Below are 19779 nucleotides of genomic sequence, written 5' to 3'. Positions count from 1 at the left end.
CTTAGCCATAGTTTTATCATGTGCCTCCCTTTCAAGTTTCAGTTTAGCTTTAATTTCTCTATTTATCTACAGAGTTTCACCCTGTGATGTGCCCCCTTGCACCTTATAAGAACCCATCCTTTTTTTGAACTCCACCCTCACACATTTGAAGATCTTCGTTGATGATCTGTCATCTTGTTTGCTAACTTTTCTGCCCAGTTAATTTGGGCTAAATCCCATATCTCACCCTTCTCTTGGATTAAAAAAAAAAAAAATCCTTCTTGGGCTTTGGGCAATGCTGGCAAGGCCACCTTTATTGCCCATCCCTAGTTGCCCTGAGAAGGTCATGGCGGGCCTTCCTCTCGAACCGTTTCAGTCCTTGTGGTGATGGCATTTCCAGGATGGCGTTAGGTAGGGAGTTTCAGGATACTGACCCAGCGACAATGAAGGAATGGCGGATATATGTCCGAGTCAGAATGTTGTGTGACTTGGAGAGGAGCTGGGAGGTGATGGTGTTCCTTATCTATCGCTGTGTGTTTTTATATTGAACCTAATTATGTTGTCATCACTATTTCCCAATTGTTCGCCTACTCGGACGTCTGTTATTTGCTTCACTTCGTTTCCCAGAACTAACTCAAGCATAATGATCTGGGAAGCAGTCTTGGATACATTGTAAAAAGGTCCCCCCCCACTTTGACCACAGGCATTACCTTTATCCCAGGCTACCCTGGGATAGTTAAAAATCATTCAATATTACTGCCCTGTTATTCTTGCATCTCTCTCTGAACAGTCCATGGATTCACCCCCCCACCCCCCTCTATCTCATCTCCACTGCTTGGGCAGCCTGTAATGCACGTTAAGAATTGTACCATTTTCCTCTCTAACTTGTTAACTCCCTCTTAAATAAGACTGATGCCACTTAGGGTTATTAAAATATGGAATGTTACAAGTGTGAAATATTCCTTCTAACCTTTCCCCCTTTTATGGTTTTAGGACTAATTCTGAGTTTATGCCCCCTTGTACCAGCCTCATTGACCGTTCACTATTTACCCTCTCAAACCCTTTCAACATTTGAAACATTTCAGTTATATTTCTCCTTAATCTTCTCTGCTCCAGTAAATAAAGCACTGGGTTTTCAAGCCTGTCATGATAACTTTATCCTTTTTGATAACATCTTATTGAATCTACACTGCACCTTTTCCGTGGCTCCAACATCCTTTCTATAATGGAGAGCTTAAACCTGCACATAATACCTTCCAAGGGTCTTCAGTATCATCTCCTTGCTCTTATACTCAAAGCCCATTTGTCCTTTTAATATTTATTTTTCTACCTGAAATTCTGCTTTTAAGGATCTATCACAACTGGACCCCCGGATCTCCATGTTCCTGCACTCCCAGAGAATTGTACCATTCAGTGTATATTTCCGTTCCCTGTTCTTTTTCCTAAAATGTATTCCTTCACATCTATCTACTTTGAACTGCATTTGCCATATGTTTGCCCACTCCCCTAACCTGTCCAGGTCCTCCTGTAGTCTCCTGCATTCTTCCTCCCTGGTTACCATGGGCCACAATTTCATGAGCAAATTTTGATATTATTCCCTCTTAGTCTGTGTCCAGATTATTTATGTACATGAAGAACAGTACACATTGCTGGGACAAACCATTAGCTACATCTCACCAATCATCCATTTCAATCCATTTCCTACTTTTCTTCAGCCAGCCCTCTATTCATGGCACTACTTTATTAATACCATGGTCCTCAATCACCACAACTCATTATTGTCTTAAAATTCCATTCAAACAGGGTTGAGGGGTTAGGAGAGTCTGTCTTTCTTCTCCTAATTCATAGCTCAAGAGCTGGAATCAATTAATTGGACTCTATATTGATGAGTTCCAAAATGTTTAGAGTCAGTCTCCAGCAAATAAAGCAATCAATAACTCCCTAAACTCCAGTTAATGAGGACCCTTCAGAAAGAATATACAAGAAAACACAAAACTTCAGTTTGTTCACAAAACATGCTGACTGGGCTTGAGATGGCCCACACAGGATTAATGTGGGCGAATATTTAAATTAAAAGAGAATTGCTTCCCAGATCCCCATAAAATGTACCCTTCTTTTCCCAACAGTCCTCTCATTTACTGGGTTTTGAAGCTTTAGAATGAAGCTCGGACAAAGCAGTCTCAACCACGAGGGATTCTTCTTATAAACAAAGAATCTTGAATGATTATAATCTCTAAGCTTTTTGGTACGTGTTTGTTTAAACAGCGAGTCCGGATGGCACCACCATGGGGGAGTGGCCAATGCTTATTGCCAGGATCCTCAGCCCCCTCTGACAGTCAAGCAGAGAAAATCCTCTGTCAACTGACGGAACTAGACTTAGTCGGAGAAACAGTAAAGCCTCTGGTAGTGCTTACATTCTCTGCGTCCTGATCGTCTGGATACTCGTCCATTACCTCATCCCCTTCTTTACTTGCAGCATCGACACCCTGGAGTTAGAAAAGAGGGAGAGGAAATTAAACAATGCTTCTCAGGTTTATCTCGCTCTTGGCTCCACAGCCACTAAACCAGAGAGAATTTCTGACCATAAATATTCCAACAGGAGCATAAAGCATCACTCTGATGCCGGCACCTTCCACTCGCTGCATCAACAGTGGATCTAACTCACAGCGAGGACTGGGTTATTTGGATCTCATCTACACAACCCTTTCTCGCTCCTCCGAATTCTATACAATTACATTCTATTAGTGACCAGGTCTCAATTTCAACCTTTTGTATTTATGAAGAGGTGGGGACAGTGAAAGGGAGGGCAGGGGGTGCGAGGGGGGGGGGAAGAGAGCGGGTGAGCGAGGGGGGGGAAGAGCGGGTGAGCGAGAGGGGGGGAAGAGCGGGTGAGCGAGAGGGGGGGGAAGAGCGGGTGAGCGAGAGGGGGGGGAAGAGCGGGTGAGCGAGAGGGGGGGGAAGAGCGGGTGAGCGAGAGGGGGGGGAAGAGCGGGTGAGCGAGAGGGGGGGGAAGAGCGGGTGAGCGAGGGGGGGGGAAGAGCGGGTGAGCGAGAGGGGGGAAGAGCGGGTGAGCGAGAGGGGGGAAGAGCGGGTGAGCGAGAGGGGGGGAAGAGCGGGTGAGCGAGAGGGGGAAGAGCGGGTGAGCGAGAGGGGGAAGAGCGGGTGAGCGAGAGGGGGAAGAGCGGGTGAGCGAGAGGGGGAAGAGCGGTGTGAGCGAGAGGGGGAAGAGCGGGTGAGCGAGAGGGGTAAGAGCGGGTGAGCGAGAGGGGGAAGAGCGGGTGAGCGAGAGGGGGGCGAAGAGCGGGTGAGCGAGAGGGGGAAGAGCGGGTGAGCGAGAGGGGGAAGAGCGGGTGAGCGAGAGGGGGAAGAGCGGGTGAGCGAGAGGGGGAAGAGCGGGTGAGCGAGAGGGGGAAGAGCGGGTGAGCGAGAGGGGGAAGAGCGGGTGAGCGAGAGGGGGGCGAAGAGCGGGTGAGCGAGAGGGGGGCGAAGAGCGGGTGAGCGAGAGGGGGGCGAAGAGCGGGTGAGCGAGAGGGGGGCGAAGAGCGGGTGAGCGAGAGGGGGGCGAAGAGCGGGTGAGCGAGAGGGGGGCGAAGAGCGGGTGAGCGAGAGGGGGGCGAAGAGCGGGTGAGCGAGAGGGGGCGAAGAGCGGGTGAGCGAGAGGGGGCGAAGAGCGGGTGAGCGAGAGGGGGGCGAAGAGCGGGTGAGCGAGAGGGGGGCGAAGAGCGGGTGAGCGAGAGGGGGGCGAAGAGCGGGTGAGCGAGAGGGGGGCGAAGAGCGGTGTGAGCGAGAGGGGGGCGAAGAGCGGTGTGAGCGAGAGGGGGGCGAAGAGCGGGTGAGCGAGAGGGGGGCGAAGAGCGGGTGAGCGAGAGGGGGGCGAAGAGCGGTGTGAGCGAGAGGGGGGCGAAGAGCGGGTGAGCGAGAGGGGGGCGAAGAGCGGGTGAGCGAGAGGTGGGGCGAAGAGCGGGTGAGCGAGAGGGGGGCGAAGAGCGGGTGAGCGAGAGGGGGGCGAAGAGCGGGTGAGCGAGAGGGGGGCGAAGAGCGGGTGAGCGAGAGGGGGGCGAAGAGCGGGTGAGCGAGAGGGGGGCGAGCGGGTGAGCGAGAGGGGGAAGAGCGGGTGAGCGAGAGGGGGAAGAGCGGGTGAGCGAGAGGGGGAAGAGCGGGTGAGCGAGACGGGGAAGAGCGGGTGAGCGAGAGGGGGAAGAGCGGGTGAGCGAGAGGGGGAAGAGCGGGTGAGCGAGAGGGGGAAGAGCGGGTGAGCGAGAGGGGGAAGAGCGGGTGAGCGAGAGGGGGAAGAGCGGGTGAGCGAGAGGGGGAAGAGCGGGTGAGCGAGAGGGGGAAGAGCGGGTGAGCGAGAGGGGGAAGAGCGGGTGAGCGAGAGGGGGAAGAGCGGGTGAGCGAGAGGGGGAAGAGCGGGTGAGCGAGAGGGGGAAGAGCGGGTGAGCGAGAGGGGGAAGAGCGGGTGAGCGAGAGGGGGAAGAGCGGGTGAGCGAGAGGGGGAAGAGCGGGTGAGCGAGAGGGGGACGAGCGGGGTGAGCGAGAGGGGGACGAGCGGGTGAGCGAGAGGGGGACGAGCGGGTGAGCGAGAGGGGGAAGAGCGGGTGAGCGAGAGGGGGAAGAGCGGGTGAGCGAGAGGGGGAAGAGCGGGTGAGCGAGAGGGGGAAGAGCGGGTGAGCGAGAGGGGGAAGAGCGGGTGAGCGAGAGGGGGAAGAGCGGGTGAGCGAGAGGGGGAAGAGCGGGTGAGCGAGAGGGGGAAGAGCGGGTGAGCGAGAGGGGGAAGAGCGGGTGAGCGAGAGGGGGAAGAGCGGGTGAGCGAGAGGGGGAAGAGCGGGTGAGCGAGAGGGGGAAGAGCGGGTGAGCGAGAGGGGGGCGAAGAGCGGGTGAGCGAGAGGGGGCGAAGAGCGGGTGAGCGAGAGGGGGGCGAAGAGCGGGTGAGCGAGAGGGGGGCGAAGAGCGGGTGAGCGAGAGGGGGGCGAAGAGCGGGTGAGCGAGAGGGGGGCGAAGAGCGGGTGAGCGAGAGGGGGGCGAAGAGCGGGTGAGCGAGAGGGGGGCGAAGAGCGGGTGAGCGAGAGGGGGGCGAAGAGCGGGTGAGCGAGAGGGGGGCGAAGAGCGGGTGAGCGAGAGGGGGGCGAAGAGCGGGTGAGCGAGAGGGGGGCGAAGAGCGGGTGAGCGAGAGGGGGGCGAAGAGCGGGTGAGCGAGAGGGGGGCGAAGAGCGGGTGAGCGAGAGGGGGGCGAAGAGCGGGTGAGCGAGAGGGGGGCGAAGAGCGGGTGAGCGAGAGGGGGGCGAAGAGCGGGTGAGCGAGAGGGGGGCGAAGAGCGGGTGAGCGAGAGGGGGGCGAAGAGCGGGTGAGCGAGAGGGGGGCGAAGAGCGGGTGAGCGAGAGGGGGCGAAGAGCGGGTGAGCGAGAGGGGGGCGAAGAGCGGGTGAGCGAGAGGGGGGCGAAGAGCGGGTGAGCGAGAGGGGGGCGAAGAGCGGGTGAGCGAGAGGGGGGCGAAGAGCGGGTGAGCGAGAGGGGGGCGAAGAGCGGGTGAGCGAGAGGGGGGCGAAGAGCGGGTGAGCGAGAGGGGGGCGAAGAGCGGGTGAGCGAGAGGGGGGCGAAGAGCGGGTGAGCGAGAGGGGGGCGAAGAGCGGGTGAGCGAGAGGGGGGCGAAGAGCGGGTGAGCGAGAGGGGGGCGAAGAGCGGGTGAGCGAGAGGGGGGCGAAGAGCGGGTGAGCGAGAGGGGGGCGAAGAGCGGGTGAGCGAGAGGGGGGCGAAGAGCGGGTGAGCGAGAGGGGGGCGAAGAGCGGGTGAGCGAGAGGGGGGCGAAGAGCGGGTGAGCGAGAGGGGGGCGAAGAGCGGGTGAGCGAGAGGGGGGCGAAGAGCGGGTGAGCGAGAGGGGGGCGAAGAGCGGGTGAGCGAGAGGGGGGCGAAGAGCGGGTGAGCGAGAGGGGGGCGAAGAGCGGGTGAGCGAGAGGGGGGCGAAGAGCGGGTGAGCGAGAGGGGGGCGAAGAGCGGGTGAGCGAGAGGGGGGCGAAGAGCGGGTGAGCGAGAGGGGGGCGAAGAGCGGGTGAGCGAGAGGGGGGCGAAGAGCGGGTGAGCGAGAGGGGGGCGAAGAGCGGGTGAGCGAGAGGGGGGCGAAGAGCGGGTGAGCGAGAGGGGGGCGAAGAGCGGGTGAGCGAGAGGGGGGCGAAGAGCGGGTGAGCGAGAGGGGGGCGAAGAGCGGGTGAGCGAGAGGGGGGCGAAGAGCGGGTGAGCGAGAGGGGGGCGAAGAGCGGTGTGAGCGAGAGGGGGGCGAAGAGCGGGTGAGCGAGAGGGGGGCGAAGAGCGGGTGAGCGAGAGGGGGGCGAAGAGCGGGTGAGCGAGAGGGGGGCGAAGAGCGGGTGAGCGAGAGGGGGGCGAAGAGCGGGTGAGCGAGAGGGGGGCGAAGAGCGGGTGAGCGAGAGGGGGGCGAAGAGCGGGTGAGCGAGAGGGGGGCGAAGAGCGGGGTGAGCGAGAGGGGGGCGAAGAGCGGGTGAGCGAGAGGGGGCGAAGAGCGGGTGAGCGAGAGGGGGGCGAAGAGCGGGTGAGCGAGAGGGGGGCGAAGAGCGGGTGAGCGAGAAGGGGGCGAAGAGCGGGTGAGCGAGAGGGGGGGGGGGGGGAAGAGCGGGTCTTAATGGCAAGAAACTGGAAAGTACTGAAGTACAAAGGGATCTGGGGGTCCTGGTGCACGAAACTCAAAAGGTTAGTATGCAGGTGCAGCAAGTGATTAAGAAGGCCAATGGAATGTTGGCTTTCATTGATAGGGAGATAGAATATAAAAATAGGGAGGTATTGCTTCAGTTGTACAAGGTATTGGCGAGACCGCACCTGGAATACTGCGTACAGTTTTGGTGTCCATACTTAAGAAAGGACATACTTGCTCTCGAGTCAGTACAAAGAAGGTTCACTCGGTTAATCCCGGGGATGAGGGGATGGACATATGAGGAGAGGTTGAGTAGATTGGGACTCTACTCATTGGAGTTCAGAAGAATGAGAGGCGATCTTATTGAAACATATAAGATTGTGAAGGGGTTGGATCGGGTGGATGTTCCCGATGATGGGTGAAACTAGAACTAGGGAGCATAGTCTTAGAATAAGGGGCTGCTCTTTCAAAACTGAGATGAGGAGGAACTACTTCACTCCGAGGGTGGTAGGTCCATGGAATATGCTGCCCCAAAAAGCTGTAGAAGCTACATCATTACATAAATTTAAAACAGAAATAGACAGTTTCCTAGAAGTAAAGGGAATTAAGGGTTACGGGGAGCGGGCAGGAATTTGGGCATGAGTCTAGGTTCGGATCGGACATGGCCCTGTGGGTAGCGGAGCGGGCCCAGGGGCCATGTAGCCTGATCCTGCTCCTATTTCGTGTGTCTAATTCTGTTAGATTCAGGAGATGGTTCTGTGATAGTGGATTGGCGGTTAGGATCAGATCAGCCATGATCTTATTGAATGGCGGAGCAGGCTTGAGGGGCTGATTGGCCTACTGCTGCTCCTATTTCTTATGTTCTTATGTGAGCGAGAGGGGGGAAGAGCGGGTGAGCGAGAGGGGGGGGGGGAAGAGCGGGGGGGGGCAGCGAGAGGGGGAGAGCGGGGGGGGGCGGGGAGTGCGAGAGCAGTAAGGTGGTGGGGAGGGGGGAGGAAGACAAGTGAAACAAATGCACAAATATACACCAGTTACAGTACTTTTTTATTGCATTGACTGAGAAATAAAATAAACTGCAGTTTTGTACATTTGCCGCAGTCTCCGAGATAATCCAGCAAGCCTTTCAGAACAAACAGATCCTGAATCAGTACAGTGAAAGCAACTAATGAATTGCTGCCTTATCTCAGATCGCACGATATAAATGAATAAAACGTCAGCATTTCGTGCAGCCATGTCCTGTGTAATTGGCCAGACCTGCTACGTGAGGCTCAACACGTAGTGGTGTGCTGATGGCTTTTACCTGCTCTTGTTCCTCCTGCGTGTTACAAAAGCTCCATCCTCACTATATTACATTAGCTCTCCCTCTGGGGAAAACATGACCCGGCTTTGTATAAATCCAGACACATCACACAAACCTACAGGAAGCGTCACCAAACCAGGGCCAAATTTGACACTTGAGAAAAATGACATTGCATATATAATTTTTTTGTGTTAGAAATTAAATGGCCGGCAGAATGTTGGTCAGTGGCTTTTTAAACAAAAGCAAAATACTGCGGATGCTGGAAATCTGAAATAAAAGCCGAAAATGCTGGAAATACTCAGCAGGTCAGGCAGCATCTGTGGAGAGAGAAACAGAGTTAATGTTTCAGGTCGATGACCCTTCGTCAGAGGACGAAGGGTCATCAACCTGAAATGTTAACTCTGTTTCTCTCTCCACAGATGCTGCCTGTCCTGCTGAGTATTTCCACCATTTTTGGCTTTTTAAACATTTCTGCTTCAGGCTTCCTCCTACCTTTGGGCCTGGTTTAATGAGCAGCTGCTGCTCTTTCATTGCGTTGAGCCCTGCGACCTTCCCTGCGAAGCCAGGTCTCTCTAGTTCAGCTTCCTCAAACTCATCTTCTCCCTGGTTATTGGGGTCCTGCGCCGGGTCCTGATCGATATCTGGGATCTGATGAGACAACAGGTTAAATTCAGGAAAAAGTGACGAGAGCTTTGCGGTGGGAACTCTCCTGATGGCCAACTCTCGGCGAAGCTTTCAGGATTGTGTTTGGCTGACTTTTCCTGACATGGATGCGAAGACATGTCTTCTTTTTTCCTTACACCTCTGTGGAGGGAGGTGTATAGATGAAAGTTGTTGTTGTGCAACAGTCTTGAGGAACTGGGTGTGTAAGGTGTGGAAGGGGGCATCTGTGACTACTTTGAGTATTTGAGTACAGGAGCAAGGATGTCTTACTACAGTTATACGGGGCCTTGGTGAGGCCACACCTGGAGTACTGGGTGCAGTTTTGGTCTCCTCACCTAAGAAAGGATATATTTGCCATAGAGGGAGTGCAGCGAAGGTTCACCAGACTGATTCCTGGGATGGCAGGACTGTCGTATGAGGAGAGATTGGGTCGACTAGGCCTGTATTCACTAGAGTTTAGAAGAATGAGAGGGGATCTCATTGAAACGTATAAAATTCTGACAGGGCTAGACAGACTGGATGCAGGGAGGATGTTTCCCCTGGCTGTGGGGGTCTAGAACGAGGGGGTCACAGACTCAGGATACGGGGTAGGACATGGAAGACTCAGATGAGAAGAAATGTCTTCACTCAGAGGGTGGTGAACCTGTGGAATTCTCTACCACAGAAGGCTGTGGAGGCCAAGTCACTGAATATATTTAAGAAGGAGATAGGTAGATTTCTAGACACAAAAGGCATCAAGGGGTATGGGGAGAGAGCGGGAATATGGTATTGAGATAGAGGATCAGCCATGATCATATTGAATGACGGAGCAGGCTCGATGGGCCAAATGGCCTACTCCTGCTCCTATTTTTCTGTTTCTACTTTCAGCTGCGGGTGGGGGGAGGAGTTGGGTGTGGAAGATGAGACCTGGAAGATTCTCGGAGAGGAGGAAAGAGACACAAGAAGCGAAGTGCTGCTGCACCCTGACTGTGCCACAGACACTGCTCCACATAACAGCGGTGTCTGGAGTTTCTTTGACAGAAGTTGAAGCCCCGTCACCTGCTCCTGGTCTTGGGTCTTCTTCACTCGTGGGGCTGTGACTGGTTCAGATGATTCCCTGCATGTCCGACAATGGAGAAAACGCATCGCCGACACCTCGCGTGACACAACTTGTATTTATATAGCGCCTTTAACCAATGTTCCCGCTAAGCTTCGCGGCCACGCAGTCATCTGCAGGGTCCCGCGTAGGCCGCTCACTGGCTGTTGCATTGTGGATACCGTACAAGCGCAAAAATTTGAATGGGCCGCGCAGGAGGCAGTGCGGCTTACGGGGTACATTGGCTTGAACGTAGTAAAACGTCCCAAGGCGCGTCACAAAATCTGTCACGGAGCCACATCAGGAGATATTCGGACAGGTGACCAAAGGCTTAGTCCAAAAGGTAGGTTTTAAAGAGCGTCTTAAAGGGGGAGAGAGCGGTAGAGAGGTTTAGGGAGGGAATTCGCTCAGGGCCCAGGCAGCTGGAAGCACGGCCGCCAATGGTGGAGCGATTAAAATCGATGAAATCAGATCTGAACTGAGACACAAACAAAAGACATTCGCGGTGACACGATCACAGTAGCAGAGAACTGCTCTTCAACATGAAAATAATCAAACAGCTTGGCCTTGCAATGGCCAGAGAGTGTTACATTTTGGGGTCTTTTCTGCCCCACTTATTCTACGTACTTCAGTTTCTGTATTTCAGATTTCTCTTGCTGGCGAGTTTAGCTCCCTACAGGCTCAGAAGTACCTTCACTGGCTCTTATATGTAAGTGAGTTTCTGATAGTGGGTCAAGGAGAACAAACAGAAAACAGGTCTGTAAATTGGTTTAGCTGCTGGATCTATCCTGTGTCTCACTCTTCTTCGTCACCTTTGAAAAGTGGCAGAGCATCAGAACAGACCTTGTTTCAGCTTTTAGCTTTCAAGAGAATTGAGTGAATAATACATGAAAAGTGAATATAAAACAGTAATATAACACAGATATACATTTACCATATGATACTTACCACTTCCTCCAACAAAAAACAAATGGTCCCAATCTATATGCTATTATTTTGTATACACACAGTATATACTCCCTATCTCTGTAACCTCTTCCAGCCCCACGAAGGATGTTTCCGATGGTGGGGGAGTCCAGAACCAGGGGTCACAGTCTAAGGATAAGGGGTAAGCCATTTAGGACAGAGATGAGGAGGAGTTTCTTCACCCAGAGAGTGGTGAACCTGTGGAATTCTCTACCACAAAAGGCAGTTGAGGCCAATTCATTAAATATATTCAAGAAGGAGTTAGATATATTTCTTAAGGCTAAAGGGATCAAGGGATATGGGGAGAAAGCAGAGACAGGGTACCTAATTTGGATGATCAGCCATGATCTCATTGAATGGCGGAGCAGGCTCGAGGGGCCGAATGGCCTACTCCTGCTCCTATCTTCTATGTTTCTATCTCTGCGATCCTCCAATTCTGGCATCTTGTGCATCCTCATTTTAAATCGCTCCACCATTAGCGGCCGTGCCTAACTCTGGAATTCCCTCCTTAAACCTCTCTTCCCCCCCCTTTAAGAAGCTCCTTAAAACCTACCTCTTTGACCAAGCTTTTGGTCACCTGCCCTAATATCTCCTGATGTGGCTCGGTGTCAGATTTGGTTTGATAATCGCTCCTGTGAAGCACCTTGGGATGTTTTACTACGCTAAAGGTGCTATAGAAATGCAAGTTGTTATTATTTTATCGCTGATGTCTTTCTAACTGCGGGAGCTAATCCGGCCATGGCTATTTCTAGTTCTAACTGGCCCGACGCAAAGCTACTCAACTTATTAAATATCCCTTTAAACAGTTGCTGGGCTTTCTGGATTTGCCAAGTCAGCTACACAAAAATTAATTGCCAACCACACACATAATGGAAAAAGATCACATGGTATTCGTTTGTTTGAATGTGATTTGAGCTTCTCCCTCCAGTCAGAAAACCGGACTGAACTGCCCTTGCAAGATTCATGTCAATTTAGGCTGGGGCATAGATTTTAACTACAGCGGGTTTATAAAAAAACTTTGCTAAACCTTGTGACTGAAATAAAGGGAACTTTCACTAAGCTCAAACAAGACTAAAAATACTTTTTTTCCCCCCCCACCAGGAGTTACTGGCTGCGGGGCCACGCATGAACCCCACAAAAGATTATTGGTGCTGCATACACTACCACCACAACAACAACTTGCATTTAGATAGCGCCTTTAATGTAGTAAAACGTGAGAATACTCTACGAGAGGGCCCAAGAACTTTTCCAGAACCGTGGGCAGGTTTTCACCTGCCTGCTGTTTGAGAAATCGGTTTTGTTGTGCTGTGAAAATTTACAGAAATATTTTAATTTCTGTCCAGTTTTAGTACCTTGGTCCTTGAACTTGTCTAAAAATACAGAGAATTTCAGCTCCAAAGTCACTCACGATAAATCCCGTAACATTTAGCCCACTTCGTTTCTGAGCAGGGGTTTGGGAGTAGATATTTAACACAATGTATTCCTCGCACAGTCAGGATACCCACCAGCGGCTCCTGTGCAATCAGCTCGCTCCTAGATGACATGGCATGCAGTAACAGCTTCTCAGCATCATTCTTATCCACTTCATCCAACCCGTCATCTAAAAAACAAAAGACCAAACCAGAAATGGCCAGACTGCAAAACACCAGCAGAAACAGACAAAGACCAGCAGGTGGCAACACAAGTGCATCGCAATGGAACAGGGAGACAAACAGGAGGAGGCAGAGACAGAGAGATGGGAGGGTTGGGGAAGAGAGGGAGCAAGACGGAGAGGGACGGGGAGTGAGATGGAGAGCGAGACCTTGATCCTGTGCCTGGGGACCTTGACCCTGCGCACCGTGACCCCGTGTCTGTGAAAGATATCGCTAAGGGACAGCCTGTAGATTCGGAAGGGGAGGGGACCAACGATAGATCTTTGGGGGACAGTGTGGGGAAAGGAAGAGTCGCTATTTCTGGGGATGCGCTGGCTATGTTTGAATAGGTAATAGAAGCCCGTGATGGCAGTCCCAGTGTTAAATGTCTCCAGTTACGTATGGGAGGAGGGAGAGAGAGTGAGTCATGGGAAGAGCGAGAGAGATAAACAGGAACAGGAACAGGAAAGGAGAGTGTAAGGTGAGAGAAAGAGAGCGAGAGACAGAGAGCGAGCGAGAAAAAGCACAAATGACAAGAGATACATTAACAACGGCAAGAACCATTTTCTGCTGGGTTACTGCTGAATGGTTGCTGCAGTGAACATCGTATTGAAATAACTAACCAGCACCAGTAGTGACCTACCTATCCTCTCATCCTCCTCCTCCTCCTCCTCCTCCTCAGGCTCCTCTCTCACATCACTCACATGGTCTACACCCCAGTTGGCATTTCTATGTCCGGGACTCCAGTGCCTCCTGGTGATCTGGGCAGGAGCTGTCTGAAGCTCTCGATTATTCTGCACAAAGGGGATTCGGAGCTGCTCCTTTTGACTGTGCAGTTTAAAGTCAGTGTCCGTGTTCACATCATTAATAATCTCATCCCACCTGTCAGAAATATAAAAAAAAGTGAATAAAATGGCATAGAGACCCAATTAAATAGTGTCTCAGGTTCACAGAGATTGTTTAGTTTGCTGGTTACTCTTTTCCAGGAATCAGTTTGAAATTAGTACATTGTAAAAGGAGGAATTTATCTTCATTTTAAATAAACATTTTTAAATTTCCCTCCAGCAACTCATTTTCTCCCTTCCTCCTGACGGCACTGACTCATGCTGGGTACAGATCCACCCTCTGGTACTGTATCCAAGTGCTCATTATTCATATGCGAGTCTAGACAGCGAGTGTCAAAAAGTTATTTGACTCGGGGGACATCACAGCCGCGCCCAAGCTGTCCTCACCCAACGTGTAAACACACCATATACGCGCACTGTCTCTCTCTCTCCAGCAGGAGTCATTGGATTGTGATATCCCCAGAACTTGGTACTTTCCTGTCAGTACCACACTGAGTACAATTCATTTGCCACTGAGCCCGGGGAGAGGAGGGGGGCGGGGGGGGGGGGGGCGGGGCAGGTATTCATACTGTCTACAAAATAAATATTTATAGAAAAAAAAAAAATCACACACACAAAGCCCAGTTGCACCTGTGGAACAGGAACAATACCAGCAGAATGGACAGTGAACTCAGATACACAGAGACTTAAGGAAGTGAAGAGATGGTAAACTATCAGAGCTGTAAAACACACCTCCAAACATGGGGCAGGGTGTACTGTACCTGAATATTAAAGATTAACAGCAGATTGCGGTTTGTGCTCCACGTTTCAGCACACTTGCTGATTCGTGTTCAAGGACAGCTTCCTGCAGGGTCCCAGACACAGGAAGCAGTAGGCGACTGGAAGTCACTGAAGCTCAGGGTAAATGTGATGTAAGACTCCCAGCTGATTGCCACAGCCAGCTGTGATTGAAAACACACAGATGGCTCCCAGCATGCTCCCGAGTCGGAGGCGAAGGACGGAGTCCTGTGACAAAGCAGGGGGGCCAGGGTTGTGAAAATATGATGCTGACACTCTCAGTTTCCCATGCACCAACTTTGAACAACACACGGGAGCCTCCACTGAATAGAAGCTGTTTGCGAAAGATGGTGACCCCAGTGAGTCAGTGTTCATGGAACCTGTAACCCAATGACAGTCTGTGTCCATGGAACCCATAGCCCAGTGAGGATCTGTGTCCATGGAACCCATAGCCCAGTGAGAGTCTGTGTTCATGGAACCCATAGTCCAGTGAGAGTCTGTGTCCATGGAACCCATAGTCCAGTGAGAGTCTGTGTCCATGGAACCCATAGCCCAGCGAGAGTCTGCGTCCATGGAACCCATAGCCCAGTGACAGTCTGTGTCCATGGAACCCATAGCCCAGTGAGAGTCAGTGTACATGGAACCCATAGCCCAGTGAGAGTCTGTGTACATGGAACCCATAGCCCAGTGAAAGTCAGTATACATGGAACCCATAGCCCAGTGAGAGTCAGTGTACATGGAACCCATAGCCCAGTGAGAGTCAGCGTACATGGAACCCATAGCCCAGTGAGAGTCTGTGTCCATGGAACCCATAGCCCAGCGAGAGTCAGTGTACATGGAACCCATAGCCCAGTGAGAGTCAGTGTACATGGAACCCATAGCCCAGTGAGGATCTGTGTCCATGGAACCCATAGCCCAGTGAGAGTCTGTGTACATGGAACCCATAACCCAATGGGAGTTAGCACCAGTGGAATCTGTACCCTAGCAAGGAGTCAGCGCCTTCAGAAGAGATGTGGAGAAAACTGGATACAAGTTAAGTTGGGAATTGTTCTATGTGTTCCCGTTCACCCTAGCCTATGGGACCAATCAAAGCAGAATATTCCACATTCTCACTGGCCCAGGACCCTGGAGGCGGTGCCAAGTCTCTGTGTACGTACCTCTTCACCTTCGTCTGACGGCTGATCGTACGACTCTTTGACTTCAGCTCACTGCTTATGAAAGGCTCTTGTTTCCCATCAGCTGGCTCTCCCTCCAGCAGTATGTGGTCTTGCTCAACAGTAACACCGTGTGTTTGATCCACCCCATCCGTCATCGTCTTTATATCCTGTGTCAAGGAAAAGAGAAACACAGGATGCTAATAAATAGATCAGTGGGGACCGCCTGCTGCCCAGCATCAGGGAATAACGATGACGACTTTCGACCGCATTCTACCAGATTACTGCACCTCACTCTTAAGAGTGGAATGGCCTCCCTTACACGGTCTCCCACCCCCTTGCTCCCTCCCCCAGGAACGTCGGGACACGTGCGAATTAACAAAACAGGCAAGAAACTGCAGCTGCTGAAAACCCCCAAGACACTCAGCAGTCAGTCAGCATCTCTGGAGAGAGAAAGAGGCGAGTTAACGTTTGAGGTTAAGGGTCTGCACCTGAAACACCGACTTGTCTGTTGTCTCGACAGACGTAGACTGACCTGCTGGGTGGTTCCAGCATTTTCCATAACTGAAGTTAGTTCAATGTGAGGACTGTCACATGACACTTTATAGTTAAAAAAAAAAATACACAAGACAGCGCACGCACTCGCAGATAAGGCGGCTCAAGTACAGGATGACTCGCCTCCTCTCCAGTCAAACCTCGAGCGTTTTTCTCGACAGTTCTCAATGACAGAAGCAGCCTGACCTTCGAACAGTTGGGATTCCAAAATCCCACACACGCCCCCCACCGCCCAAGTCAACACATTCCCCAACATGGCAAATTTGATTAATGGCATGTTGTTTTATCCAATCCATCTGTTATCACCTTCTTAACCTATGTCATTGCAAAGTAGCAACATATGGGACTCAAATAAATAGATCACTGGGGGCCTCTCCCTGAGCCAGCAGCTCCTGCTCCCCAGTATCAGGAAATAATGACGACTTTCGCCTGCATTCTACCGGATATACTGAGCCTGACTCAAAGGGCGGATTGACCTCCCTCCCCAAGAACCCAGCTCAAAGGGGGGCACTGGCATTACTGAGATGAGAATCCAATCCCAGCTGTACTTATAGCTGGGAGTTCACTTTGTACAGGAGCAATCCCCCCAGGACACTGTTCCTTCTCTCTTTACTTTGCCTCACCTTTACTTCAACCTGTCTTAAGTAAGGAAACGCAAGGTCAATTAGCAATGAGTTTTCGGTGCTGTGCCCATCGACGGTATCTGACTGAGCAGAGTGTCGGATCACGAGTGCAGTCAGCAAGCAGCACCTGGAGTGTAGTCAGCAGGACCAGGACACCGAGCCAGTCCCAGTCCCGAGAGTATGGCCCGAAAATTCAACACCAAAAGCATCATCTCAACATTTATTTTTCATACATTGCCTTTCATTTTAAGCCAAACATATAAAAGGGAATTAACAACAGAAAACGCTGGAAAAACTCAGCAGGCCAGGCAACATCCGTGGAGAGAGAAATAGAGTCAATGTTTCAGGTCAAAACCCTTCTGTTTTTCCAGCGTTTTCTGTTGTTATTTTGGATTTCCAGTATCCGCAGTATTTTGCTATCATATAAAAAGGGACATATAAAAACAAATAAATGCTGGAAACACTCAGCAGGTCAAGGCAGCATCGGTGGAGAGAGAAAGAGAGTCAACGTTTCAGGTCAATGACTTTTTATCAGAACTGGAAAATGTGACAAGGTTCCACACAAAGATTACTGATTAAGATAAGAAATCACGGGATTGGTGGCAATATACTGGCATGGGTGGAAGATTGGCTATCTAACAGAAAACAAAGAGTTGGGATAAATGGTTCGTTCTCGGGCTGGCAATCAGTAACTAGTGGTGTTCCGCAGGGGTCAGTGCTGGGACCCCAACTCTTTACAATCTATATTAACGATTTGGAGGAAGGGACCGAGTGCAACATATCCAAGTTTGCCGACGATACAAAGATGGGAGGGAAAGCAGTGAGTGAGGAGGACATAAAAAACCTGCAAAAGGACATAGACAGGCTAAGTGAGTGGGCAGAGATTTGGCAGATGCAATATAATGTTGGAAAGTGTGAGGTTATGCACATTGGCAGAAAAAAATCAAAGAGCAAGTTATTATCTAAATGGAGAGAAACTGCAAAGTGCTACAGTACAAAGGGATCTGGGGGTCCTGGTGCATGAAACACAAAAAGTTAGTATGCAGGTGCAGCAGGTGATCAGGAAGGCCAATGGAATCTTGGCTTTTATTGCAAGGGGGATGGAGTATAAAAACAGGGAAGTCTTGCTGCAGTTATACAGGGTATTGGTGAGGCCACACCTGGAATACTGCGTCCAGTTTTGGTTTCCACATTTAAGAAAAGATATACTTGCTCTCGAGGCGGTTCAGAGAAGGTTCACTCGGTTGATTCCAGAGATGAGGGGGTTGACGTATGAGGAAAGGTTGAGTAGGTTGGGACTCTACTCATTGGAGTTCAGAAGAATGAGAGGCGATCTTATCGAAACATATAAGATTGTGAGGGGGCTTGATCGGGTGGATGTGGTGAGGATGTTTCCACTGATGGGTGAGACTAGAACTAGGGGGCATAATCTTAGAAGAAGGGGCTGCCCTTTCAAAACTGAGATGAGGAGAAACTTCTTCACTCAGAGGGTAGTAAATCTATGGAATTTGCTACCCCAGAGCGCTGTGGAAGTTGCGACATTAAATAAATTAAAAATGGAGATAGACATTTTCCTAGCAGATAAGGGAATTAGGGGTTACGGGGAGAGGGCAGGGAAGTGGACGTGAGTCTAGATTCAGATCAGCCATGATCCTATTGAATGGCGGAGCAGGCCCGAGGGGCCGTATGGCCTACTCCTGCTCCTATTTCTTATGTTCTTATGTAACCGGTTTTAAGCAAGTACAGAGGCAGGATAAGGGGAGAGAGAGGGAGGATAGAACAAAAGGGACAGTCTGTGCTATGGTGGAAGGCAGGAGAGATTAAATGACAAAAGGGATGAAGGTGCGAGGCAAAAGGGGATGGTAATGTGACAAGTAAAGAGGCCCAGGACTGAGAGGTCACAGTGGGAGTGGGACGGAGATCCTCGGCCTCCTACACGGTTCCAATGAAGCTCGAGGAACAGCACCTCATCTTTCGATTCGACACGTTACAGCCTTCCAGACTCAACATGGAGTTTAATAATTTCAGATTGTAACCAATGTTCCCTGTAATTTTTCTTTTCGTGCACGGTCCCTTTAATTGGCCCCTTTAATTTTCACACATGCGCGGTTTCTCCCATGCAAACACCAGTGAGTGGCCTGCGCAGGACCTCCACACCGCCGTGTGGCTGTGCAACTTAAAGGGAATGGTGATCAGAACCACTGCTCCCATTTTCTCAGACAGCAGGTGTTGGTAATGGTCCTGCTGTTGCCATTTACACCTCCTCTGGACCCATCTTTTTGCTTCTTCACTTGTCCCATTACTGCTCCCTCTTGCCTTGCACCATCATCCCTTTTGTCATTAATCACTCCTGCATTGCACCCAATCACAGACCTTCCCTTCTGTTCTTTCCTCTTACTCCCACCTTTCCCTGCCTCTGTATTTGCTTAAAACCCGTTACATCTGTAACATTTTACAGCTCTGACGAAAGGTCATCGACCTGAAACATTGGCCCAGAAATTCCGTTCGCAGGCCTCCCGCGGGCGGAGGGCTGCAGCCTGGAATAATCTGCGCCAAGACCGGAGGGCTCCCGGGAGGCGCAGAGTTCCGTTGCTGGGCCTCCCCAAACTGCCGGTGCGCAGGGCCCACGTATCCCAGAGGCGCAGGTGGTCCATGGGCCATGGGGAGCCAGTCAGAGAAGGGAATCTCCATTCATAGATTTGACAGGAAGACCTGTCAAATATATGAATAGAGATCACCCCCCAAAACATAGTAAAACTTCAAATAAATAAAAAAAATCACACTTTTAAAATGACTATAAATTACATAAATTAACTATTTTAAACAAAAATTTTATTTTTTGAAAAAAAAATTAAAGTTTTTAACAGGGCTAAAAATAAACTTACTTTTCTTTAAAGTATTTTTAAATGATAAATCAGTGGAAATTTTTTTTTTTTTTTTTTACTTTTTTCAACTCTTACAATTCTTGCGCCTGGTAAAAGCGGCGTAAGTGTTTTCTGCGGGCGGAGGGTCTCCAAAAAACGGAACTCTCCCCCCGCAGAGGCCCTGCTCCAGGGCAGCCGGAGGATCTGTCAACAGGATTCTTGACAGATCGGAAATGCCGGTTTCCAGCGCAGGCGCAGTGCATGTCTAAAACCGGTATTTCCGTTGGCCCTACGGGTGAGTACACAGCGCGTTCCCACCCGTAGGGATTGGAATTTCTGCCTCATTAACTCTGTTTTTTCTCTCTCTTCAGGTGCTGCCTGACCTGCTGAGTGTTTCCAGCATTTTCTGTTTATATTTCAGAATTCCAGCATCCGCAGTATTTTGCCTTTATATAAAAAAGGTACAGACCCCTGGGGATATGTTGTTACTAAGTCTCGTCCCCCACGATCCCTCTGCACAAAGTTCCGTCACAAGAACAGCGGCCTTTAAATCCCCAAAAGAACAGCATCAGGTCCGCACTCCGATTTACAAACCAGTCTCCATTCCATGGAATTACCCCACCCATTATCTCAGCTTTTACCCCCCCCAAATCGACCCGAACACTAGGGCTAGTGACATTTACCCCCACACCAGAGAGGCTCAGCCCC

General features: G+C 51.2%; 1 protein-coding gene across 7 annotated transcripts in view; it reads right to left on the bottom strand.

The window, feature by feature from the left end:
- The window catches only part of LOC147100617 (uncharacterized), a 76722-nt gene that overhangs the window by 3682 nt on the left and 53261 nt on the right, over positions 1–19779 (bottom strand). For all 7 annotated transcript variants that reach the window (XM_085967075.1, XM_085967072.1, XM_085967069.1 and 4 more), the window contains 5 exons: positions 15033–15199; positions 12897–13135; positions 12128–12222; positions 8411–8566; positions 2394–2465 (listed from right to left, as the gene is read on the bottom strand). In XM_085967075.1, the coding sequence (XP_085823201.1) occupies positions 2394–2465; positions 8411–8566; positions 12128–12222; positions 12897–13135; positions 15033–15199 (729 nt within the window). The remainder of the gene's footprint in view (positions 1–2393; positions 2466–8410; positions 8567–12127; positions 12223–12896; positions 13136–15032; positions 15200–19779) is intronic.

Source organism: Somniosus microcephalus, chromosome 25 (assembly GCF_052327205.1).
Source record: "Somniosus microcephalus isolate GS21.2 chromosome 25, FLI_Smic_1.0, whole genome shotgun sequence".
In the NCBI taxonomy this organism is placed as follows: Eukaryota; Metazoa; Chordata; class Chondrichthyes; order Squaliformes; family Somniosidae; genus Somniosus; species Somniosus microcephalus.
Note: the sequence above shows the minus strand (reverse complement) of the source record. Positions and strands in the feature narration are given on the sequence as shown.